The sequence below is a fragment of the Centroberyx affinis genome, unplaced genomic scaffold, assembly GCF_046629955.1.
Source record: "Centroberyx affinis isolate AG114_WGS23_722 - 3 ecotype Tasmania unplaced genomic scaffold, CSIRO-AGI_Caff_v1 ptg005736l_1, whole genome shotgun sequence".
Taxonomy (NCBI): Eukaryota; Metazoa; Chordata; class Actinopteri; order Beryciformes; family Berycidae; genus Centroberyx; species Centroberyx affinis.
This window is the reverse complement of record NW_027282899.1, coordinates 19,551-39,762: the sequence shown is the minus strand read 5'-3', so window position 1 is coordinate 39,762 and position 20,212 is coordinate 19,551. Positions and strand designations below refer to the sequence as shown.

General features: G+C 41.0%; 3 protein-coding genes and 2 non-coding genes across 6 annotated transcripts; 4 read left to right on the top strand and 1 right to left on the bottom strand.

Annotated features, from left to right (window-relative positions):
- On the bottom strand, nucleotides 1–7,796 carry LOC139667748 (uncharacterized). Of its 2 annotated transcripts, XM_071547237.1 has the most exons (3): nucleotides 7,675–7,796; nucleotides 6,000–6,641; nucleotides 1–87 (listed from the first exon to the last, which is right to left on the bottom strand). In XM_071547237.1, the coding sequence occupies exons 1-3, from the start codon at nucleotides 7,777–7,779 to the stop codon at nucleotides 67–69; spliced, it is 768 nt and encodes a 255-aa protein (XP_071403338.1). In that variant the 5' UTR covers nucleotides 7,780–7,796; the 3' UTR covers nucleotides 1–66. The 2 variants fall into 2 exon arrangements, with proteins under 2 accessions (XP_071403338.1, XP_071403337.1); XM_071547236.1 differs by lacking the exon at nucleotides 1–87 and having other exon boundaries at nucleotides 5,805–6,641.
- LOC139667750 (peroxynitrite isomerase THAP4-like) lies at nucleotides 2,529–5,517 on the top strand. The gene is made up of 4 exons (XM_071547239.1): nucleotides 2,529–3,021; nucleotides 3,793–3,957; nucleotides 4,372–4,844; nucleotides 5,261–5,517. The coding sequence occupies exons 1-4, from the start codon at nucleotides 2,698–2,700 to the stop codon at nucleotides 5,262–5,264; spliced, it is 966 nt and encodes a 321-aa protein (XP_071403340.1). The 5' UTR covers nucleotides 2,529–2,697; the 3' UTR covers nucleotides 5,265–5,517.
- A 2,572-nt stretch (nucleotides 7,797–10,368) lies between the features above and the next one.
- rps4x (ribosomal protein S4 X-linked) lies at nucleotides 10,369–19,284 on the top strand. Its single transcript, XM_071547238.1, has 7 exons — nucleotides 10,369–10,414; nucleotides 10,999–11,076; nucleotides 11,581–11,761; nucleotides 16,377–16,474; nucleotides 16,759–16,930; nucleotides 17,343–17,500; nucleotides 19,129–19,284. The coding sequence occupies exons 1-7, from the start codon at nucleotides 10,412–10,414 to the stop codon at nucleotides 19,228–19,230; spliced, it is 792 nt and encodes a 263-aa protein (XP_071403339.1). The 5' UTR covers nucleotides 10,369–10,411; the 3' UTR covers nucleotides 19,231–19,284.
- On the top strand, nucleotides 12,775–12,850 carry LOC139667753 (small nucleolar RNA SNORD61). Its single transcript, XR_011696963.1, has one exon. It is a non-coding gene; the product is annotated as a small nucleolar RNA SNORD61 (small nucleolar RNA).
- Nucleotides 17,766–17,837, top strand: LOC139667752 (small nucleolar RNA SNORD61). Its single transcript, XR_011696962.1, has one exon. It is a non-coding gene; the product is annotated as a small nucleolar RNA SNORD61 (small nucleolar RNA).
- Nucleotides 19,285–20,212: the final 928 nt, after the last annotated feature.

Below are 20,212 nucleotides of genomic sequence, written 5' to 3'. Positions count from 1 at the left end.
AGTCGGTCTGGGTGAGGTAGGCGGCCGCCGGGAGGTACGCCTCCTTCACCGCAGCGGGAACCGTCTTCAGGACGTGCTGCCGATGGCCTGCGGGGGGAGAGGGGGGGGGGAAGTCCTGTTTATTTAGTGTTTTTTAATGAAACCTGTCTGTCACAAAGTGCTTTACAGAGCCGCAAGGGGCAGGAATACAGGTGTCGTGTCATCCCCTATTGTGATTTCAGTTTCCACAATTAATAATGTTGAATGCTGGCATATCGGCAATATTGAAGCATTTTTATTTCATTTAGGATGTCCACTGTAACTGAAAATAGTCAAGAGGTTGATATTTATATATATAACAGAGCAACTTTGTGTTTTGGCGACTCCAAGTGGCAGTGAGGAATAACTGTTTGAATTTCCGAATGTTTGAAGGACTTCATTACCCAGAAATCATTTATCGTGATGTCAGTAAACTGCTCTCCTCGAACCTAAATTTTCTTCTTAGTGGTTAGTTGGGGTGAAGATGGTGAGAAAAATCTTTTGGCAGCAGGTTCAATGGTGAGACGAGAATGTTTAGGAGACAGTTTAGTATTTCATTTTTAACTTTTGACTCATTTCCTGTGCACCGATTTGACCATAACACCACAGATTAATTTGGGCAAATACAGCAAATATATGATGTCTCAGTTAATGGGGATGGGAAGTAGGGCTGGGCGATAATTCAATATTATTTTTTATCGTCTTTCAGTGGAATCATATCGTGATGATATGAAGATATTTTAATATCGTGACACACATTTCTGCTGTCTAAATTGATGATGACAAGCAAATTTTACTTAAAAACTCTCATAAAATGAGGTCTGGTAGGAATATTATTTGAATATTTCTGTTTTGTTTGACATCACACCTAACATTACCATTCGGTTCAATGAGATGAACATTAATTTGATTATTTAACGTGATTTTGCAGACATGAACCATATCGTGATATATATTGATATCGAGAAAAATCCTTATGATTATCATGATATTGATTTCAACCATATCGCCCAGCCCTAATGGGAAGCTTTTCTCTGTTGCAGCCTGACTTTGTGCTTTAGGCTGATAAGACAGATGTTTTACGTAAAAATCTTTTTTAGTGTAGCTTTGACTTATAACTCATAACCCATAACAATGTGTTTTCATTTGACAAAGAAAGCTACTCTTTAGAACTGGTTTCACAAAGATTCTGACCCCCAGCCCTTTTCCCCTGTACTGTTTTTCTCGCTAAAACGATGCCAACGCACCCCGAGCTCCGGCCTCCTGCGTCCCCTTCCCCTCTTCCTCCGCCTCCAGCTCGCCGCAGGGCCAGGCGATGGGAAGCTGCCGGAAGCGCTCGTACATGACGTTGCACCAGGTGATGAACACCCTGGTCACCACGCTCTCCGAGACGCCGAAGCGAGCGGCGAGGTCCTTCCTGGGCAAGCCCCGCCGCAGACGGATCAGGGTGAGGAAGAGCTCGTCCATCGGGCCGAGCTTCCGGTGCCTCCCCAGCTCGTTGCCGCCGACCCTCTGCCTCCCCTATAGGACAGGACGGGACGGGACGGGACAGGACAGGACAGGACAGGACAGCATGACATCATGAACATGCTGAAATGTGAGGGGAAGACTGTCTTTCCATCTCTACAAACTGCACTCGTCGGAGTTGGTGAACACTTTTGATGATTCAATTCCATGATTTCTCCTGACTATTCCATGACATACAGCACAATTTCCATGATCAGTATTTGTTAGTTTATGTTCAAATAGGGATGGGCAATATATTGTATAATATCGATATCATGACATGAGAACAATTTCCATGATCAATATTTGTCAGAGTTTATGTTCAAATAGTTGGGGTTTTTTTAATAGCTGTTTGAAAAGCCCACATCTTGTTTGGGATAGCTACAATTTTCATGCACTCAGTATTTTTTTTTATTTGGTTTACTATTCCTTCAAATGTAATCTAGGCCTACCAGCTCGACATTAAAGGATAAGGCTGGTGTTTTTTAATACATTTCTTATCGTCAACAAATCCTATGAAAATAACAAAATCAGCAATGAATTTGTTTCGCTAACAAGTCTTAGCCTACCATAACTGGTCTGTTTGCTTTCCAATAAAAAAAACGTTGTGGACACATTGAGGCTGTAAAAAGATTTTCTATTCATAAATGTTCTTCATGCTCATCATGTTCTTCGGTATTGGAAGATATGCAACAGCCTACATTGAACCAAACACTGTCTGGACTCCAATAAAAAAAAGCACAATTAATATGCAACAATAAGTTTCATTCATTAATAATATGGTCAATTAAGTAGCCGCTATATCTCCGATATAATAAACTATCATGGACAGCACTTCTTACTCTTTGTTAATGCAATAGTTAGCCAACAGTTTCCTTTACTACTTGTCGTTTTCATTTGAATGCAGCATTTTTGTCCATATCGGGATCCTGTAGGAATAGTGACTCCCTGTTTCCAGAGAGCTGGTTGGTGAGGAGGCGGGCCTCTCATCCGTGTTGATCCGGGAGTCTCACTTTAACCTGTCTCCGGAGCAGGTAAATTGCCACGGTGATCTACCCCGGTTAGAAGTGAACCACCGTCGTGAGACCGAAAAGTGTTGTTTTCAAAGTTGGAATAGCTATAAATAGCAACATTTTAAATCTCTCTGCAGTTTTGTGAAGTCAGCGTGGAACAATGAGGTGCTTGGTACCCGGGTGTGGAAATGTTCGTACCACGGGATTATCCATCCGACACAAATTCCACATTTTCCCCAGCGACCCGGTGCTCTGCAGTCAGTGGCTGGAAGCCATTCGACATCCACAGTTTACTCCGAAATTTACAACAGTGCTGACAACCAGGACACACGGTCTGCGCGTGTGCAGCGATCACTTCACAGATGACGACTACCAGGGAGGCCAGAAAAGTTACTATGCCACATTGAGACGAGGTGCTGTTCCGGTCATTTTTCCGTGGTCCAGCACAGAGAGCGCGCCCCCGACGCCTCTGTCCCACCAGCAGGCAAGTGAACAGTTTGCAATACATGGCTGCCTTGCTAATAGTTCCTGTAATATGGGCTACTCGATGAAGCCCTCGACGTGTATTCTGCAAAAGCAATGCTCAGAAGAACTATAGGCTATAGTCTAGAGACAGTGGTGGAATGTAACTAAGTGCATTTACGTAAAATTTTGAGGTACTTGTACTTTACTTGAGTATTTCCATTTTATGCTACTTTATACTTCTACTCCACTACATTTCAGAGGGAAATATTGTACTTTTTCCACTACATTTATTTGACAGCTTTAGTTACTAGTTACTTTGCAGATTTAGATTATTAATACAAATTATAAATCAACTAATAAATTGTGATATATTTTTATAGGTTAAGCTACCCAGCAGTATATAAAGTAATTAAAATTAGCTCCACCTTTACCAGCTGCAACATTAAAGTGATGAACACATTAATGCATCAATAATTACAGTCCAATAACATGATATATATGATTCTGAAATGGGCCATTCTGCATGATGACTGAATGAAGTAAATTTTGATGCTAATACTTTTGTACTTTGACTTAAGTAAGATTTTGAATGCAGGACTTCTACTTGTAACAAAGTATTTTTACACTGTGGTATTGCTACTTTTACTTAAGTCAAAGATCTGAATACTTCTTCCACCACTGTCTATAGATATAGGCTTATAGAGGAATTGATATGTCGACATTATTTCTCATCATCATTCTTTGACTATAGCGTTTTTAGGATGACTTTTGCAGATTATCTTTCAAATAGATGATGCCACCAATGCAGCCAAGAGAGATGCCTCTTGTTTTGCGATTTCAACTGAGCAGCCCTGTGAAGGCTCTACGTCCGAGACACATGCCACTGTTTCGCGTGCCCGGCCCTCCAGGGGTGTATACCGCCACAAGTCCAGCTATCGATCCGGCACGCTGTGAGGTAATGACTTGATATCAATACGATGGTTTGTTATTTCAAATGTATTTATAATAATAATAAATTCACTTGTTGCCTCAGAAGTCTATGGCAGCATCCCAATCCATTACACGGGGAGACATGGAGGTCCAAAAACTACCATGGGACAATGTGACTGAACTCTCCTTTTAACAGACATATTTTCTAGCTTTGTTTTTTATCACATGCTTGACACTGCTGAAAACCTTCTTGATGTAATTGAATGCTGTTAATGCTGTTTAATTGAATCTATTCATAAGAGAGGTTGATTTGTGTATGTGTGTAGTCCTTGTGTATATCTGTATCTTTTTTTTTCCTTTTTAGATTTATGTGTATATGTACTTATGTGCAGTACCTGTGGCATGTTACATATGCCAACTTTTTTTTCAATTCCTCCAGGGTAGTTTGCCTGACTCTCTGGCTTCAATCGAGCTGGGAGCCTCGCCACAGAAAATGTCCACTCCCCATTCGAAGAGGAGTGCAAAGCGGGCTCGAATGGACCCGTCTACTGAGGAAAGCACAAGCTCTTTAGAAGGCAGAGGCCCCGCTGACGGTACGTTTCAGCCATCTACAGTTCACGCAGGCTCCAGTGATGATGTCTCCTCAGAATCATCACATCCTTCGGGTCCATCTCGGAAAGAAAAACAATGGATTGTATACGAAACAAAGCTGATGGACCTCTTCAAGTTCTGCCAGCACTGTCAGCAGGCCATCTCAGACATTAGAAAGACAGTGCAAGGAGGTGTGATAAAGATAGAATGGGAGTGTATCAATCACCACACGGGGGAGTGGACATCCAGCCGGGCTACACTTCCCATATCCAGTGGTGAGGGCATTGACCACAATCACAACAGAACAGGCAACAACAAAAGGTGAGACATGTTGTAGGATTTGTACCATTTGTCCACAAGTAGAGTGGGTCGCACTCAAATAGCGAGATAAATACTAAACGCTTTGCCTCCCGTGACTTATGGCTCATTGATAAATAAATAAAAAAGTCTTATTTATCTCGCTATTTGAGTGCGACCCATTCTACTTGCGGACAAATGGAATAAAATAAACAAGGATCACGCACCAAATCTCACCAAAGCGCAGTGGGACACCTTTTATATGATTTTTAACAGAAAGAAATCCTTCTCAGATCTCATCTTGCCATTCTTTATGTAAAGCTCTGTCTGTTCTAAACTGGTACTTGAAAATGTCCATGATCTTGACTACAGCAGTTAACTCCTTGTGTACGGAGAGGGTTCTCCCCAACTAACATTTTTCCCACCCTGCTATAACACAGGTGAGAAGCGCTACAGCCTCTCCTATGCAAAACAGCGGAAGAAGTGGGTGGCCAAGAAATTTTATGAACCCAAAACTCACCAATACAGGGACGTACTGTTTGACATGGTGCTACGAAGGAGAGAAGGCAAGAATGTAAAGATGGGCACAGGATCCAGGGTCTCCTCTCCGCATAACATTGCCAAAGAAAACAAGCCATCTAAAGCTGAAATGGTAGATCAGCATAGATCCTGTTTTGAAAAGTGAATGACATTCATATGCCCATTTTTTAAATAAATTATTGTTCTTGCAATATAACGTCTCAATTCACATTTATTTCACATTTACTTAACATATATAACGTTTTCTAGTAGCTCATAGGATTGTAATGATTACAAAATGAAATCAGTACATCTTTTTCCGTTGAAATTATTTATTTGAATTTGAATGTTGAAATATTGTGATTTGACACATGTCGAAAGGCAGTGTCAATATTACAGGTGTTGACAATCCATTACATCTCTGTATACACAGTTTTGATCAGAGATTTAATATTTATCATATTCCTTAACTTTTGCAAGCCCCAAAACAAAAATTTTCAAATTCCATTACAACAACGGAAGGCTTTGTTGGCCAAGACGCAAACCATGTAGTCACAACATCCTGGGTGTCACTCCCCACTCTTTCTCCTATCTTTCCTGTCTCTGTCCACTATTAAATAAAGCAAAAAAGCACAAAATGAAAACAAACGTCGTCTTTACCTTGAAGACAGAACCCCAGTACTGCATCTGGCTGCTGCCTTTGGGTCGGAGGAAGTCGTAGAGGGCGAGGAAGGTGCTGTAGTCAGGAAGGCCGGTGTGCCGCTGGATCTCCTCCGCACTGTCCTGGAACTTCTCCACGGAGAAAGTCCTCGCCGCCTTCAGCTGCATCTGAAACTCCCTGATCCGTGCGGCCGCCCTCTCCAAGTAGGCTTCATCACTCTCACTCTCCTCCTCCTCCTCCTCCTCCAGTCTTTCGCTGATGACCGAACTCCCTCTCTCCTCCTCATTCTCCTCCTCTGTGATTAGGGGTTTCTCCAAAGAAGGAGAATAGTTAGGAGAGTCACTAGAGGGAGAATCATCAGGATGCTTCTCCACCATCTCACTGATTTCCTCACTCTTCTCCATCTTCTCCGAGGGCGACAGAACAGGTGGATGAGTGGGTGACTGGGTGACACAGCCAGCGGGAGAGTGGACAGCAGCGGGACACCTCTCCTCCACACCGGCCACCATCCTGCAGCTCTCCCCGTCCTCCTCTTCCTCTTCTTCGCTGGCTACGGCGTGGCAGATCTCCTCTTCCTCGTCTTCATCCTTGATGACCACTTTGAGCCAGGCCCCGGCCTCCACCATGAGAGACTCAGTCACCTGGGAAATAAAACAAACAAATGGGGTGTAAATGTACGCCAAGAAAGATAGGTAGAAATAAGCAAAAAAGGAAAACTTCTTGCATACTTGGGTGAAAAATAAAAGTATGACAAAGGCATACACTGAAACACTGTTGGATTTAATTAATAAATACATCTTTTTATTCTTCATCCAAGTGTGCAAGAAATAAATCAAACCAGCAAAGACTTAACACAGTAGCACAGTAGACTTAAAACAGTAGTAATAGCATTGTGTTGTTGTATTTAACGTTATCATTATTTTTAGTAACTGTAGTAGTAATAGTAGCAGCAGTAGTAATAGTAGTAGTAGTACAGTAGTAGTAGTAGTAGTAATAGTAACAGTAGTAGTAGTTGCTGCAGTAGTAGTAACAGTAGTAGCAGTATTACTAGAGTAATAGTAGTAGTAGTAGAAATAGTAGTAGTAGCAGTTGTAGTACCTAGTAGCAGTAGCAGTAGTAGTAATGGCAATGTAGTAGTAGAAACAGTAATAGTACAGCAGCATAGTAGTAGTAGTCTAGTAGTAAGTTAGTCTAGCAGTAATAGTAGAAATGCAGCAGTAGTAGTAGTAGTAACGCTAGTAATAGAACAGCAGCAATAGTAGTAGTAAAAGTAGTTGCAGTACGTTAGTAGTAATAGTAACTATAACAACCGTGACAACAGCGTAATAGTAGTAGTGGTAGTAGTACTAGCAATAACAGCAGTAGTAGTAGTAGTAGTAGTGGTGGTAGTTAAAGTAAGTTAGTAAGCTAACGTTACCACTTGTAGAAATAGTAGTAGCGGTAGCTGTCTATCGTAGCAATAACATAATGTACATAATGTATTTACAGTAGGCTAGCAGCTAAACCTGAGCTGTGTGAAGCATCTGTAGGTAGCTAACACTCTGCTTTAATTAGCTAAACAGACCAGCCATCATTATAATGTTTGCTAATAAGCAAATCACCCCAGCTAATGTTAGCACTCTGGTCGTCAGTCTTTCTCTGTGAAAACCAACTCAGTTATATCGGTATACTTACAGACAGATCTTTGCCGTTGGCAGCTCTGAGTTTTTCTATACGAGACGCATATGTGTCTCGTCGTTTAGGAAAAGTTTTTGCCACAGTACAGTATGTGTGATCCATGATAATAGCGATCTCCATTTGATCATGACCTCTGTGCAAGCAATCGCTACCGATATGACCAGTGTTACCGCAGAGATTAACGACAGGAGTTCTGGTTAAACTTTCAAAATAAAACCGTTATTGCCGAACATATTTCTTAACACAACATTTGTATCTATTTTACGGCTTTACTTTCACTCCAGCTTCTTTCTAATTCTACCACTGAGTAGTTTTATTCGACTTGTGTTGTTCTGTACACCCAAACCGATTATTTTTATGCTTTTAATGTGAAGGCAGAATCGACCAACTTCCGGTATCGTTCTAGATATCTCTTTCTAGCTTGACGCAGCTGTAGTGATTTGTCAATTACCAGTGTCAAGCAAGCCAGAATAAAAAAGATTAGAGTTCCAGTTGTAATTTTACAAACAAAAACCCTAAGCAAAACCAAAAAAACCCACATGTTGTCACATTTTTTGGAGTTACACAAAGTACCAACGTGAAAATGAATGCCTATATTAGCTAAATGAGAGGAGAACTATCAACAATATGTGTATGCAATGCATGAAACCACAAGCCCAGCCACAATAGACTCCATGCTCATTTCATTACCGCCACCAACTGGATTTTATCATGCTTTACACCTGTATCACTGAATCTCCAGGCTCTACGTATCCATTATAAACAAATGTCTTCTACTTTTGTACTTTTATTTCATAAGTCTGTCATTAAATTCTCCTAAATTCCTGGGTCCCGGAGTATTAAAAGTGGGTAAGGAAATAAAGTTCAGTTCAGCCACAGCAAAACTGAAGTGGGTCCCTGAATTACTGCTGGCTGCAGGCCGTGCTGCTGAGCTCCTCCAAGTCTTTGCAGTATAAAATGGGTTGAATAAAATGTAGGTTAGCGGGTTGATATAAAATGTTGCCGGAATTGCCCTCATAAAAGATGCCTGTTGCTCTGAAGATTTATGTTGTGATAAATAAAATATTATGGTAAAGTGGCTCACCAGACTGAGCTGTTTGTATACACAGAGTAACAAACTGTGGAGACGTTTTTATTAGTTATAAGTAGAGTCAAGTTTGATCCTGGGCTCTGGGATTAATTTGATCCCTGAAATGTCCTTAATTTCTCCATTACATAAACATGAATTATCCATTAAAAAATAACATAGCTTTAAAAACAGTAAAGGTTAATATCATGGGGTTTTAAGGGATTTATTCATGGGTTGATTCATGGAGACACTAGTAATTAAGGGATTTGTTTTATGTCCTTTAAGTTATTAATGGAAAGTTCCTGTCCTCCTGAATCTTTCATTACATTAGAAAGTAAGCAGCTATAAATTAAGGGGATATTTAAGGGGGTTTCAATGGGGTTTCCTCCATTAATAACTCCCTTTATTCATTTTAAGGGGATTTTGCATGAATTAAGGGGGTGAAATGTCAGGTTATTTTAAGCCTGGGGAGAGCGGAGACAGTGCAGAGGGAGAGGGAGAGTGTGTGTGCGTCACCGCTCTCCTCTGGCAGAGAAACAGAGAGAGCCAGGAGGAGTTTTTATCTGCCTCAGTGTAAACAGAGCTGAGGCTGAGACAGAGGCATTTCCTGACAGAGACTGAGACAGAGAGAATCTGACACACACAGTCAGAGAGTTCAAACACAGTATTCTGTATCCAGGGAAGTTTAATCTCATGTAATGCACATCTGATGAACTGGCAGGGGAAAATGAGGGGTGTAATTAATATTTGAAACCTCTATTGATCCAGGATGTCCCATTTTGATTAATTATGTGTTCAATGTGATGTTTTCTCTGTGTGTGTGTTGTATGTGAAGTCTTTATTAATTGGGCTTATCAGTTTTAAGCTATGTTCTTATGTTTTGTTTTGTTTTGTTTTTAACAGTCATACACATCACATTAAATAGAAAATAAATAAAATACTGCCAGAGGTAGGCTACATATATGTTGAATTATGAAGGGAAGGATTCCAAACAATATTAACTTATAGATTTTTTGCATTAGTCAACTTTTTATTTTTGCACATTAAGTGTGTGTTATAGATGAAAAAGGTCCCCCACAAAAAAATAAAGGTTCACAATGTATTGATATCATAGTCTATACAATAAAACTTTATAAATATCAAAGATGATTATGTTAAAATTGAATTTATTGGAAGACTGTGAGATGTTACATATGGTCTTATGTGCCGGAGTGTCTTTTTTTTTTTTGGGGACTCCCAATTCATAGTTTCTTCTTTCAAAAAGGACTTTCCTCAAAAGAAAAAAAGGAATAAAAAATAGACTAAAGCAGTGAAATTGAATATGTTTTCAATATATTCCAATTCATTATCTCCCGCCTTGACAAAAGTAATCTTGGTACATAAGTGGATAATATAGATTGTTCAGTAGCATCTATGTATCTAAATTTTTTGTTATACAGAAATGCAAACATGTTTGAGCTTTGAAAAATACTATTAAATACGAAATACTATAACTTTTTACTGCTACTTAGCTTTGTAGGACAGAACTGTAGTAACCAGTTTAGGACGGTAGGAAGCAGGATTTCCAGTATGATTTTCAGCACTTTTGTCCCTCGCACTCTGCCGTAGTCGGTCTTATCATTCAAGACCGGAAAACGGGAGGTCCTTTTCCCCGCAGACTCCAACATGGTGAGCCGTATTTCCTCACGATTCCTCTCCGAAATCATCTTCAAACATCACTTTTTGCAGCTGTAACATCACACAGTTACACATGATAGTCTAAAATTTCACATCTTATGAGATGGTTAATCCCTAAATTGTAGTAAAAGTAGCGATTCTTGCTATATATTGATAGCGTAAAAAAATCTGACCCCCACTTCAGTTATCATTCATGGCTTGCTAGCATCAGTGTAGCATTTAGCTAACGTTGAAACCCGACAAACTGCAGTTTAAGGACCTAAGTGTCAATTTTCTCTCTCCGAAACAATGAGTTTGGGTTGTAGTCTCACAGAGAAATGGCAAAAATTAATGGGTATAAATGTTTTATTCTGTGGTGTTACCATTCTGTTAACTGCAGGCTAGGCCACAGCCGGGCGGTGCTATGTAGCCTTCCGTTGACACGTTAGCATGCTAGCCGGTCTGACCGTTCAGCCGCAGGTTTCAGTGGCTGGTTCAGCATTTTCAGACCCATACATCAACAGTTAATTGTCCTGCAACGTTAAACGCCGGTTGTTTTGTCCTGTTGTTGACCGACTCGTGTCCCTTTCCCCCAGGCAAGAGGACCGAAGAAGCACCTCAAGCGCGTCGCAGCGCCCAAGCATTGGATGCTTGACAAGCTCACCGGAGTTTTCGTAAGTAGCGTCCACATTCCTCCACACACTTGGTTCAAACTATATTCAATTTAGTCGTATCCCTGCTAAATCTGCATGTTGATCATCCTGTAGTAATGTAGCTTCTTCATTATCGGGGGTTAAGCAAAATAGTCTAAAGTGAAATGGATGGGTATGCAGCAAAGGCAGGCATTGCCCACTGTTCATTTCAGTAATGGTATGTAATACTCTTGTTTTACTGATGTGTGTTCATATTATTAATGCCATACCAGCCCTACTTGTTCTCCATTTCTTATGAAGTAGTAGTCAAGAATATAGAAAATAACAGGGGAGGCATTTAGAACCATCTCTCATTGATGAATCCAAATTGTGCCCTAAAATAAAAGATTCCGATAAGACGCTTCCCTGAACAAGTTTATTCTAAAGTTGTACTCACTGGAAGTCACTATACACTTATGCTACATGCCTAAAATGTGTGATGGCAATCGCTCACCCCTAACCCCCTCTCCTATCCTTCTCTCCCAGGCTCCTCGCCCCTCTACCGGTCCCCACAAGCTGAGGGAGTGCCTGCCCCTCATTATCTTCCTGAGGAACCGCCTCAAGTATGCCCTGACAGGGGACGAGGTCAAGAAGATCTGCATGCAGAGGTTCATCAAGATCGATGGCAAGGTCCGCACCGACGTCACCTACCCCACCGGATTCATGGGTGAGTTGGAATGAAAGGTGGGGACACACACGGGAGGGGGAGGAAGGGAGGGGTGTAGGTGAGGATGTATTTGGGACAGTGGGAGATCGCCCTTCAGTTGCTCTCGGGCTATTTTTTCATGTTTGTATGAACACCAGAGAAGAATGGATAGACAAGTCCATCATGCTTAGCTAAAGTTACAGGAACTGTAACTGTTTACAACCCCTGGTTTGCTTGTAATTGGACAATGTGAACCTAAACGAACCAAATACAACAAGGTCAACTTTTCCACTATGGGTCGGAGCGAAGAAAATATTGCAGGTTTGATCGCACCCTTAAAAGTCTCCACAGATGTTAACCAACCCAACATAAAACACTTAACCTCACAGTCTTCAAAACAGTAAGGTGAGTTTCACCTCATTTAGATTCCACACTGACAAACAAATGAGGCGATTGAACATCGACCAACATTTCTCTGATTGTAGAAAATTAATGCACTTCTAGTAGCTGGTTACTTTAGTTTCTGATCATGTGAATTCACAGTTAGACACCAGTAGAGTCTGTACTGAGAGTGGTGAGGGAGGACTGATGTGACGAACCACAGATTAATGATTGAGTCTGAATTGGGGGGGGGGGGGGCGGGGAGATGTGTGGATACAAATGGGGAGGAGAACTGAATAGACGAGGACTGAATGAAGTTCTCATCCCAGCTCAGATCTGCTGTAAAATTGTATTATAATGTGCTGTTATTGTTGAAGAAATGTTGGACATTAGCTTGTATTTGCACATTATCTCCAGGTTTCTGCAGTTTGGATCCTTGACTAGCATTTCTTTGCAAGTGCTTTCTCACAGCAATGCATTAATGAGATGTGCCATGGATTTTGTGTTTTGCAAAAGTGTGCAGTGGATCCAAATAAGCTGTAAATCACAGGGATAGGTTAAGTTGTCAAAGATGTATTGGCGTTCACTTAATTTACCTTGTGGCTCTTAATGCCTGTATGACTGTCTCTACCATTTACTAGGAGGGAGAAGGAGCAGTGATGACTATCTGGTTTTGATCAGCAATGAGCTGAAATTACACAACCAATTCCTCTAAGAAGTTCTGAGCTCCAGCCACAAAACTGTATTTTTTAAATTCCGTTCTGAGTCTTTGCTATGGGCCCAAAAGTGTTGTCTGCTGTAGTTATGTTGATGTCAGCTGTGTGAAGTTTTTCTTACTTTTGTTTCTGACATGTGACATCGGGCCATTTGACTCGAGGGAAGCTTGTAGATTTGACTTTATTCATTTGTGCAGCAGTGTGTATTTTCTAGGAGAGATGTTTACTAACAGTTGTGCCATTATCATATTGTCAAATCTCCTTCAAGACCCTGTAACATAATGAAAGCTGAACAAGTTTCTTTTGATGTGTAGGTTGGTAGCGGCCCACGCTCAGTTTGGGTCACGAGGAATTCTTTTGAGAAAGTGGCTCCTCAGAGTTTGGAAACCAGTATTTGTCTGATTTCTGCACATGGCAGCAGCATCAGTTGTGGTCAGTGGAAGCAAGCTTCTGCCTCAGTGTCCTAGATTGAAACGTCTTTTTGTCCAACCTTTTTCCTATTAGATGCCTTTGTTTCTTCACTCAGCTCTTGAATTATGTCTGTCCATTGTCAGAAAAATCAAGTAGCTCTGAATGAGTCATTGGACCTGTGACTTTTGGTGGAAAAACAAATTGTACAAAGTCTGCAAAAGCAAATCCTTAGGCGCATAGGTTGGAATGAGATGCAGCCAGTGGTTATTGTTGGGTAGATGTGTCTAACTGGGATATTTTGGAGGGACTAAACCGGTTTGATTCAAAGACACATGTTTTTTTAAAATGGGATGTAGCCATTTGGAAGAGGACCAGTGGTAAGGCAAGTTATTTGGACGTTTTTTGCCCATATTACAGAACAGATGGGGCAACATCAGCTGCCCCACTTCCCCGGATTAGAAGTGTGATCGGGAACCAAAAACCAACATCCCCATCTTTGTAAAGCCAACTTGGTCATCAGCACTGTTTTCCTTTATACATTTGAAGGGGTTATCCCATATTTGTTGTACTGCACACGAGCAAAATCATGTATTTTCTGTTAAACTGATGTTCCCTCTGTGTAAAGGCGCTTGAATACGGACAAGTTAATCTATCCAGTTTCTTGGAAATCAAATTTAAACTGCATTTTACATGAAGTGTCGCACAACGCTTCACACATGCTCAATCTACTTTCGATGCTCATGTGGCGCTAGTCTTTTTTTCACCTTCTTCATATTTCAATCACAGCAACAAACGGATATTACAGAGTACAGAGCGGACGGTTGGGGAGCTTTAAAACCACAGGGAATATTTCCCGTTTTTACAGACGTGCCGACCGTCACGCCTCCTCCAGACCTCTCACCCAGTCAGGTCCCTCTCCACCTCCACGCCGGCCAACAGCCTCACATGGAGGTGTGGTGTTTTAATTTCCAAAGCCATGGGGAAGCCTTCGCAGTAGGATGACCGCGGCCTATTTATATACGTACACACTACTAAACACTCCCCGCCTCACTCTCCTCGGGGCCAGCAGCAGATGAAGAGTCTCGTTGCAAAATGAGATCCACCATTTGAATAAAACTGATGCCTAGTCTTTCTAAATCCCTCCTGGAACGAACAAGAAGCTCATTATGTGTTGCTTCCAAGGTTATAAGATACATGCATCTATACATTTTTTTTCTTTGTAGAATAAGTTCAGTTTTTTGAGGTAGATCATCTTGTTTATGAAAGGTTGACTGTATTTCAGGTAGATAAACTGAACAAAAATGGGGAGATAGTGTTTTGGAATGAAGCCCTTCAGCTCAGTGGGTTGTGCTGAGGTTGAAATACTGCAGTCTGTATTCTGGGTCTGTTTTTATCTTATTTTAAGGGTTTAGGTGTCTGGTTCAGGCAGCAGGGCGGCCTAGCGGTCGGCGGGACAGTCCTGTAACTTAAAAGGTCACAGGAAACGCTGAGCATGGCCGTTGGGGCCGGTTCATCAAAGTGTCCTTGAGAAAGATGCTGAAGCCCTACATGCTGCCTTTTATTGAAGTCGCTCTGGATCAGACTGAGTTAGATGCCTAAACAGGTGGAGACCGACCTGTAGCTGGAAGGAATCTTGGAAGTGTCCTTGAGCAAGACATGGGAGCTGAAAACTAACTTAACCATCCACAGTAGAAGGGCTGTCAGTTGCCTCTAAGAATTAACTCTGGCTACGAGTTGACCGTAATGGCTCAAATCTGACTGAAATCCAACTGTTGATGAGAAAATTTACATAATATCGAGACATGAAAGCCATGTGCTATGAGCAGACAAGGTTGTTCTAATCAGATTGTGTAAGGAGCTAATTCACAACATACTGTTTTCTGTTTGGGTGGGTGTGTGAGAAGGTGAGACTAAATCACTGGGTGACTTGTCTTTTGACTGAGGGGAATTGCAATATCTTCCAAATGTTGTTTGTTAAATTAGGAGTAGTAATCTCCTTGTCAGGCTGAGCATTTCAAATTCCTTTTTTTTGGTCATTTGACTGAAATTCAAAGGTTGAAATTCATTGTGGCAGCCTTGCATAGCAGCAGGTGGCTTCCAATATGCTAAACACTATCAGTTCAGCAACCAACTTAAAACCAGTGGTGGAAAGTAACTAAGTACATTTACTGAAGTGCTGTACTTAAGTAAAATTTTGAGGTACTTGTACTTTACTTGAGTATTTCCATTTTATGCTACTTTCTACTTATACTCCACTACATTTTAGAGGGAAATATTGTACTTTTTACTGCATTACATTTATTTCACAGCTATAGTTACTAGTTACTTTTCAGATCAATATTTTATATTTAAGACATTTGATCATCTTTATAAAATAACTATAAAATAGCATTGTTATAGAGTAGACTACCCAAAAGTATAGCTAAATTGTTAAGATTAGCTTCACGTTGACAACTTTAAAATGCTGCTTACATGTATTTCAATAAATCAGTATTAATATTCCAATAATTTATGAAAAATATAACTCTCTAAATGGGGACAGTTTGCATAATGAGTACGTTTACTTTGATACTCTAAGTACATTTTGCTGCCAATACTTATGTACTTTTACTTAAGTAAGATTTTGAATGCAGGACTTCTACTTGTAATGGAGTATCTTTACATTGTTGTATTGCTACTTTTACTGAAGGAAAAGATCTCAGTACTTCTTCCACCACAGCTTAAAACTAGGGTGCAATGGTATAGAGGTTGAAGAAGCAGACTTGTCCCAAAACCAGAAAGTGAGAACAAAACACTCCTGCCTTCTCAATAACTACTGCAACAATTGAGCTGCTCTGTGACTAACAGTAGTCTGGTTGCTTCGTCAACCCTCTGTGTGGATAAAGGTTAAAAACTTTTTTTAAAAACCACAGTGTGTTCACTAACCAAGTCTGCTGACGGTGTAAACAAACTTGGCAGTAGCAGCTCAACTGTATTAGCGGGTGGCCTTCCTGCGTAGCTGTTTATATCTGATCTGGTATTTTTCTGTTTCTCTGTATGAGGAGGCTGCAGGAGGAAGGGAAAGTTATGAAGTGATGAACGGAGTGTGGATGCTAAAAGTGTTTTTGCTGTTTGTCGTTTCTATCCAGATGTGATCAGCATTGAGAAGACCGGCGAGCACTTCCGTCTGATCTACGATGTGAAGGGACGCTTCACTGTCCACCGCATCACCGCTGAGGAGGCCAAGGTAGGAGCCGGAAGGAGAAAGGAGATTCGGTTTTTTTGGACACAACTAATTGATTCACAGTGAATGCTTTCCTGCTTTTTGTGTACTTATCCTAGAGTACCAGACCTAAATTTCAAGAGCTGAAAACTAGATTGATGCTTAAATGGTTATACTACTACGAAAATAAGAGACTCCCTTTTAGGCCAACTCCTGTGGTGTGAGGATTTTAAGGCATGTGTTCTGTAGGTCCCTTTAAATGCTGTACGTATTCGTATACGTATTACAACACTTCTCTCCCTCTCCAGTACAAGCTGTGCAAGGTGAAGAAGATCCTCATTGGCACCAAGGGGGTTCCCCACCTGGTGACCCACGACGCCCGCACCATCCGCTACCCCGACCCCCTGATCAAGGTCAACGACACGGTCCGCATCGACCTGGACACCGGCAAGATCACAGAGTTCATCAAGTTCGACACTGGTAGGTTCAACTCAGCTGGTTATGGAACATGAACTAGTTTGAAAGTTTAGAAACTACGGAAGAGGGTTAGGGCCATGTGAAAAGTGTCTTTTGTGTTCCGAGTTTAAGAGTATTCTGACTTTAAACTCTCAATCCTGACTTAATTCCCAGTATTCTGACTTTAAACTCGGAACACAAATTTTTCACCTGGCCCTAATCCTCATGTGTAAGAAACTGGTCTTTAAAAGTATGTAAGGAATAAAAACTTTAATTCATTGCTGATACACGTGACTTCAGGTTTTATGAAGATGCAGACTTGTCACTTTGCATATTGTTGCTTATCATGATGAATATTCTTCAACTGTAGAGTGATAACGTGCTGTTGATTGCTAACGTGATGTTTTGGTTCATTCCCACCTCCTCCCCCCTCCAGGTAACCTGTGCATGGTGACCGGCGGTGCTAACTTGGGGCGTATCGGTGTGATCACCAACAGGGAGCGTCACCCTGGCTCCTTCGACGTCGTGCACGTCAAGGACAGCACTGGAAACAGCTTCGCTACCAGGCTCTCCAACATCTTCGTCATTGGCAAGGTGAGGACACGCACAATAATAATTAATAGGGTCTGTTTACAACAAACTCTGACAGTATGAGTGATGAGTTTGTCCTTGAAACCATGATTTGTGCACACTGACGGATCGCTTTTTGTTAGATTTGCTTTCAAAAATAATTCACACTTAACAGAAAATCTCTTATTGAGCAGTTTGGACGGTCTTGATCTGTAATCAAACCTTTCCTACTCTTAGAGACAAGAGGAAAGACAAATATCATCAGTAGTTGAAGAGAGATCAGGGTGGAGCAATGATGACAGTTTTGGTTTTGATCAGCAATGAAAATACACAACCAATTCCTCTAAGAAGTTCTGAGCTCCTCGACTAGAGATCCTGTGACTGTAAAATCAAAGCATGTGTTTTCATATCAGAATGAAACCAGTCCAATAGTTAAACCTACTATATAGTTGGGGTATAATGCGGTGGATTTTCAGCTTTTTCTGCAGTCCAATACTCCTTTCTGGTTGTTTGCAGGTAAATTGAACAAAGTTAGTATTATTGGAAAAAATGGCACTTGATGAAAAGCTCAAGTCAATTTTCCTCGGAGCTTAGTTTAGGAAAGGCTCATTATCCTCAAAGGAAGGAGTTGCAGATGTTCAGGACATAACTGTGTAAACAGCTCTGCGTGTTGTAAACAGATCTTGGGCCTGTGGAACCTGTCGATAGGAAAAACAGTTGAACGCCTCTCTCTCTCGCATGACATTTTATTTGGCCGGTGGTTTGACCCGAGCCGTCAGCGCTGCGCTCGTCTCTCTGCTGCGTGACATTTCATCAGACCGCTTCAGCTCGCCGCTTCCTTCACCTTGACGGCAGCGTTGCCACTCAAATATGTTATGTCCCTTTATAATGTACTTTATACTTTTTAACTGGCTCATTGAAATGTGTCGTTTTCCTTTGGCCACGTGAAAACTTCAGACAGACACGGCAGGTTTTTCAAGTTGTTTTGGAAGTTTTTTAATTAAATTTTCGTTGTATAGGGGATTAAAGCTTACCGGCTGTATTTGAAAGTTCATACTGCCTCATCGTCAGTTGATCTGGAAAAGAGCATAAACTGAACACCTAAAGGTCAAAACATGAGCTTAATTGTCTTCAATTAAAAAGTGTGAATCATAAGCATCTAAACAAGAACAACCTTTACCGTCTTGATCTATGAATATGCACAACACTCAAACTTTTTAGATTTAAAGTTGGAAACCTTTATAGTGTGAGAGGTGAGATAACTGAACTATTTTAACTTTTATGGTTCTTCTGAAGGTTTTAATGAGCCATTTTTGCCTCATTGTGCCCAGAATAGCTGCACAGGCTTCGAAAGACTGGAAAACTGACATTTTTAACTTTGAGAATCACACATTTGACTGGTTACTTGCATAGTTATGTCATAACGTAACGTCATAAATTGTTATTCGGCTCACATATCACAGGCTGAAATTTTAAAATCCTGTCAAGAAACAAAGCTATGGGAAAAAGCATTGGCCTACGTTTTGAGCTGGAAGGCTTTTTATGAACATGTCCTTCATCCACCTGTTCCCGATGACAGGTGAACCGTACCTTTTCATCAACCTCATCTAATTTCTCCCCTCTCTCTCCCCCCACCCCCCTCTCGTCTCCAGGGCAACAAGCCGTGGGTGTCCCTGCCCAGAGGAAAGGGAATCCGTCTGACCATCGCCGAGGAGAGAGACAAGAGGCTGGCCGCCAAGCAGGGCAGCAGCTAAAGAGGCCACACAGACAAAACCCTGGTTTTCAAATAAACTGTTATTTACAAAACAGCTTGTTTGGTTGTCTGTCTGATTTTATTTAGTTGTAGGTCACCAGGCTTCTTATGTAGATCTGGAAATGTACGGGAAATGAATTGGGGCATCTACAGGTGTTGAAAAGTTTGAAGTGCATGAAAACATTTAAAAATATGGGGGGAAAGTGTTCAGTCCTGATTAGGGCGGTGCAATAAAAAAAAATGCAGTATGAACTAGTTAAATTGGTAAATTGCAAGAGGCTCTAATTATCTTATCAGGATGGTGCCTGCTCAAAATAGACTCCTAAACATGATTTTCTGGTGCAGAGCCCTGTTGCTGACCTATAAATTAAATTGCATGCTTGAAAAAAATGCATTCAAACAGCAGATCTTAAGCAATAACAGTGTTTCTTAATGACTGAAAAATCGGTGTATATTGTATTGGAATTCATAGCGCAGTTGGAGTATTCAGGAAAATAATGGTAATGTGATGGTCAGTCCTAGACCTGATGCATGACTACACATTTATGTAGTTTCTATGCGGTAGACCCACTTTCATTTCACATTTTTCATACGATACATTGTCATTTTTATATACCACTAAATGTAAAGAAGCTTCCTCTAAAGATAAGTGGCCTAGTTGTCACATATTGTGCTGCAGCTATCATCAATAATATCTTCAAATCCAGTTGAGAGATGATCTGATGTATGTATGCAGTGCTGAAATGTAATAGGAACGCCTTTATTGCTGTTCGGACATGAGAAGTATTCGATCTGGGATAGCTCAGTTTCCTTTAACAGCCTCACAGTCTGAGAAAGTGACGTCTGATTATTTCCACCCGTCAGTCGCGGTCTGAGTGAGGTGAGCAGCAGGTGAACTGAGCTGGAAATGTCGCTGTCTGTTTCACTTGGCAGAAATCATTAAGTCTGTCCTAACCTGCTTCACCTTGACTTCACTCCAAAGC